The 5,790-nt window shown below is 42.2% G+C and overlaps 1 protein-coding gene across 1 annotated transcript; it reads left to right on the top strand.

Moving 5' to 3' along the window:
* Positions 1-3,120: 3,120 nt before the first annotated feature.
* On the top strand, positions 3,121-4,823 carry LOC121984180 (cytochrome P450 703A2-like). Its single transcript, XM_042536994.1, has one exon. The coding sequence runs from the start codon at positions 3,168-3,170 to the stop codon at positions 4,704-4,706; it is 1,539 nt and encodes a 512-aa protein (XP_042392928.1). The 5' UTR covers positions 3,121-3,167; the 3' UTR covers positions 4,707-4,823.
* The last annotated feature ends 967 nt before the right edge of the window (positions 4,824-5,790 follow it).

Here is a 5,790-nt window from a genome sequence, read left to right on the forward strand (position 1 = left end):
TGGTCCAAGTCTTGTTGTTGTTGTGATATCAGTAAACCGTCTACATGAGCCTTCCTGATCAAAATGGTTATTTCTGAGGCATGTTGAGCTTTCAGATCATCTAACTCCTCAGTCTTTTGCTTTAAATCCAAATAAGCTTTGTCCCTCAAAGCCACTTCGGACCGAACTTGAGACTGAGCTGCTAGTAAACATACCTCTAGCTCTCTTTGGTGTGAGTGATGTAGATCTAGGCTTGCATAGCCTCCGCCAAAGACTTTTCTTTCTCAGACAATAGTTTATCCCAAGGAGGATTCGAAGTCATAACTCTCAATAATATCTCTAGAAGAGAGTGAAGCAAGAAAGAGTAAAGGTTGATGTTGCAGAAGTTAGGATCACACCTCTATTTAACTTGATTACAAGATATATGCTAGGGGTGTCACGGAATCACTGTAGTAGGTATGAAATATTTAGAAAAAGGATAGAAGTAGACTTAGGTCCAGTCAGTCAGCTATACCTCCTTCGACTAGACTTGAAGGGGATGCTAGAGATACGTGTTATAATAGGTCGGCCTGACGAGTGAAAGAGGGGTTTAGGTCAAGAAAGATAGGAGTAATATGTGTCTGATCAAGTAAAAGTCGAGCGAGCACCCACGTGCTCATATATGCTTGGCTGGAAAAAATCCGCCCGAGCATAAATGCATTTAGCCTTATATATGATTGTCAACATATTATCGGCCGACCACGGGCCGAGCGAGCACCCACGTGCTCATATATGCTCGGCCGGGAAAAGCCCGTACGAGCATAAAGACATTTAGCCTTATATATGATTCTCAACATATTACCGACTGACCGCAGGCCAAACGAGCACCCACATGCTCATATATGCTCGGCCGGGAAATATCCGCTCGAGCATAAAGGCATTTAGCCTTATATATGATTCTCAACATATTATCGGCCGACTGCAGGCCGAGCGAGCACCCACGTGCTCATATATGCTCGGTCGGGAAAAGCCCGCCCGAGCATAAAGGCATTTAGCCTTATATATGATTTTTAATATATTACCGACCGACTGTAGGCCGAGCGAGCACCCACGTGCTCATATATGCTCGGCCGGGAAAAGCCCGCCCGAGCATAAAGGCATTTAGCCTTATATATGATTCTCAACATATTACCGGCCGACTGCAGGCCGAGTGAGCACCCACGTGCTCATACATGCTCGGCCGGGAAAAGCTCGCCCTATCATAGAGGTATTTAGCCTTATATATGATTCTCAACATATTACCGGTCGACTGCAGGCCGAGCGAGCGCCCACGTGCTCATATATGCTCGGGTGAGAAAAGTCCGATCGAGCATAAAGGCATTTAGCCTTATATATGATTTTCAACATATTACCGGCCGATCGCAGCCTGAGCGAGCACCCACATGCTCATATATGCTCGGTCGAGAAAAGTACACTCGAGCATAAAGGCATTTAACCTTATATATGATTCTCAACATATTATCGGTCGACCGCAGGCCGAGCGAACATCCACGTGCTCATATATGCTCGACCGGGAAAAGTCCGCCCGAGAATAAAGGCATTTAGCCTTGTATATGGTTCTCAACATATTATCGACTGACTGAAGGTCGAGCGATCACCCACGTGCTCATATATGCCCAGTCGGGTAAAGTCTGCCCGAGTATAAAGACATGCTCAATAGAAGGTATTCTTAATATATATATACGGTCGGCTTGAACGACCGGTCGAGACAGGTTCAACAAAAGGTATTCTCAATATACGGTCGGCTTGAACGACCGACCGAGACAGGCCCAACATAATATTTTGGAGGAAATATCTTCTAGAAGCTTCTTCAGTTACAATGACGTGTCCCCCATCACAAATATAAGTCACAAACGACAAAAGAGGTACATATATGGTACAAAAAAAGATTCCTTAAAGGATTATTGTACGAAATACAGAAGATATTGACTTCATCTCCTAACAAACCCTAACGAACTGGGGACTACTTCTCTACTACAAAGGTCACGTGTGGTTGTATAAAACGGGAGATCCTCTCCGTTGGCAAGGTACGTAAGTTCTAGCATCTAAACTCTGTTTCACTTCAGTTACTGTTTTTCTTCCTTTCTTCCCCACCTTTTGAGAGAGAAACTGACTTGAGCGTTGGAGGGTCTAGCCAGGGATCCTCACCCCGGTCTTAGGTCACTAACACTTTATTGGTTTGTCTCGCTATGCGTAGGATCGTGGAGGGCTTCTTCCAGATCTACAGAAAGTTATCTTCATCATCAGAGCCAGTGCTCATTTTCGTAGATTTCAGACAGGATCAATATACACCTTAGCATAAAAATAAATAATTCATGTGTTTTCCTCTTTGTTCATTTTGTTTTAGTAGTTAAGCCATTCCTTCCACAATCAAAGCGCAGTTTACTTATAATTCTTTGATCCATCCATGAGTTTAGACACCTAATTAATGCACTTTTTTATTATTATTATTATTATTATTATTATTATTATTTAAAATTGAAATCCATGCTTGTGTCTCCTCCTCCTTGAACAACCTTTTAAAAAAATAATGTTACAACTGTGTAACAGATATGGATGGTAACTATTATAATTAATTAATTTTTCTACGATGTGGTATCCATGGTTGCCATGTAGTTATTATAATAATGCTAAAAAATTAAGAATATTTTTAAGAATAAAAAATAAAATGCGATATTATTTTTATGATAAATGATTTTTTTTAACAATTTCAATAAAAAAAGGCATCTTCTATTTTTTTTCAAAATAAAATAAAACGCCCTAACATATAATTCACTAAACAGTTTTCCTGTCTCACTCAATATACTTTCACAATATAAATAAATAAAACATTGTCTTGAATTAGAAAAGAAAATGAGAAGATTCAAAGCTGCATCAGTAATTTTTTGTTTTCGTTTAGTTAGATTCCAGGGACATGCAGTATATACGAATACTTTTGAATTAAATTCTAATTCAAAACTTTGATCATCTCAAGGAACTTTGAAAATAAACTTTGATCATCTTAAAAAAATACAAACTTAGCTAGCCTAAAAAATTATAAACAGAATTAATTAATATTTCATGGCATCCCCGCGTCAACAATCATCTCTATATAAACCTCAATCTAGTCGTGAAGTTCTCAGGGCAAGAGTTTAATTTCAAGTTAGGAAATGGAGATGGTTAATATAGGAGACATTACATTCTCAACTCCTCTTGTTCTAATTCTCATAATGTCCATCCTTCTGCTCTGGGCTGCTGAGAAGAGGCTCCGTGTGTCCAGGCTTCCACCAGGCCCTACAAGGTGGCCAATCGTCGGTAACCTGATGCAGATCGGCATTCTCCCCCACAAGGACATGGCTCACTTCTGCTCCTCCTACGGCCCGCTTGTCTATCTCCGCCTCGGCACCGTCGACGCCATCACCACCGACGACCCGGCCGTCGTCCGCGAGATCCTCGTCCGGCAGGACGACCTATTCGCATCCCGCCCGAAGTTGGTGTGCGCCCTCCAGTTGAGCTATGGAGGTAGGGGCATCGTCTTCGCTCCGATTGGCCCGCAATGGAAACGACTGCGCCGGACCTGCGTGGAGCACCTCCTCACCGCCAGGCGCTTCGAGTCTTTTTCCGAGAACAGGGCGCTGGAGGCGCTCCAACTCATGCGCGATGTGCGAGAGAAGGCGTGCAAAGGCGAAATAATCGAAGTGAACCAGGTGCTCGGCGCCTTCACGATGAACAACGTGACGAGGATGCTCCTGGGGACGCGGTACTTAGGGACCGGCCCAGCCGAGGGGGCTGAGCTGTTGAGCCTCACGAACCAACTGTTTTGTCTTCTGGGGTCGTTCTATCCCGGCGACTACCTGCCTTTGTGGAGGTGGCTCGTCGACTTTTTCGTCGGGACGGAGAAGAAGATTAGGGAGATTTCCCGGAGGCTGGATGGGTTCCTGCAGAGGATTATCGACGAACACCGGCAAGCCATTGAAGCAAAGAATCAAACAGATGGTGGGCATGGCGAGGACAGGGACTTCGTTGTTGTGCTGCTTTCATTGCAGATGGATGTTAGGGAGATGAAAGCCATAATGCTAGATATATTCGCGGGGGGGACTGATACTTCTGCGGTGGCGATCGAGTGGGCGATGGCGGAGGCGATCAAGAACCCAAAGGTGCTGGAGCGGGCACGGGAAGAGCTGGACAGAGTGGTTGGACCGGATCGTATGGTCCGAGAGTCTGACTTGGGAGATCTGAATTACCTCCGGTGCATAGTCCGGGAGACCTTCCGGATGCACCCTCCGGTGCCGCTTCTGGTTCCCCACGAGTCGACGCAGGCGACCGAACTCATGGGGTACGACATCCCGGCGAAGACGCGGGTGTTCATCAATGCGCACGCATTGGGGAGGAACAAACGCGTGTGGGGCGACGACGCAGACGAATTTCAGCCTGAAAGGCACCTCCCAGCTGCTGACGGGGAGAAGGTCGAGGTTCTCCGCAAGGGTGAGCTCGAGATCTTACCCTTCGGCGCGGGGAAGAGGAGGTGCCCCGGCGTGACGGGGGGAATGACGTTGGTGTTGTTGGCCCTCGCGAATCTCTTCCATGGCTTCGACTGGGAGGCGCTGGAAGAGATCGACATGGAAGAGGCGTTCGGCTTGGTCCTGCGCAAAGCGAAGCCGCTGCGGGCCATGGCGCGACCACGTTTGGCTCCTGCCCTGTTTCAGTGACCCCCGGCATGGATGGTACGTACGTAGCCGCAATAAATAAATAAATAAATATAAAGCAATAATAAACGAATTACTTTGAGATAAATAAAAGGATAAACCACCCTTTTCTCTATAAAACTATAACTTGAATCCTTTTTTTCCTTTTTCATTTTTAATAATTTAAAATCACCAATTAATGAAACGGAAAGTATTTAGTTTTTTTTAGATATTTGTATGAGAAAAGAAATTTTAATTAGCACTAATTATAAATTAATTTAACAACAAAATAAATTTAAATATTACGTTGTAAATATAAATTATGACTTTATTTTAAAAAATAAAACAGTAAAAATGTTAACAATATAAATTTTAATTATTATTTGATTTTATATTACAACTATTTTAAATCAGTAAAAATAATTATTAGTACTTAATCCATTCCTTCCACACCCAAAGGGTAGTTTACTTATAATTCTTGGATCCATCCATGAGTTCAGACATAATGCTGTTTATTATTATTATTATTATTATTATTATTATTATTATTATTTAAAATTGAAATCCATGCTTGTGTCGTCTCCTCCTCCTGCAACAACCTTTTAAAAAAATTAATGCTAACTACTAATAGATATAGATGGTAACTATTATAATTAATTAATTTTTCTATGATGTGGTATCTATGGTTGCTATGTAGTTATTATAATAATGTTAAAAAATTAAGAATATTTTTAAGAATAAAAAATAAAATGAGATATTATTTTGTGATAAATATTTTTTTAACAATTTCAATAAAAAAAAGACGTCTTCTATCTTTTTTTTCTCAAAATAAAATAAAACGTCCTAACATATAATTCACTGGACAATTTTCCTGTCTCACTCAATGTATTTTCACAATCTAAATAAATAAAGAGAGCTGCTTCCCTCCCTCCCCCATACACTAGAGATGAGATCCTTTGTCCTGAAAATATCACGTCCCCGTGTCCCAGCATCGATCGGACGACTATGATATTTTCATGATGTACACTGCATCCTTGAGATGTGATTTAATTCATCCGATCGACGCTGGGACACAGGGATATGACATTTTTAAGACAGAAGATCTCAT

The sequence above is a fragment of the Zingiber officinale genome, chromosome 5B, assembly GCF_018446385.1.
Source record: "Zingiber officinale cultivar Zhangliang chromosome 5B, Zo_v1.1, whole genome shotgun sequence".
NCBI lineage: Eukaryota > Viridiplantae > Streptophyta > Magnoliopsida > Zingiberales > Zingiberaceae > Zingiber > Zingiber officinale.

What these genes read in the sequence shown, in the direction of transcription:
- LOC121984180 (XM_042536994.1), top strand. Translation starts at nt 3,168, where the DNA reads ATGGAGATGGTTAATATAGGAGACATTACATTCTCAACTCCTCTTGTT.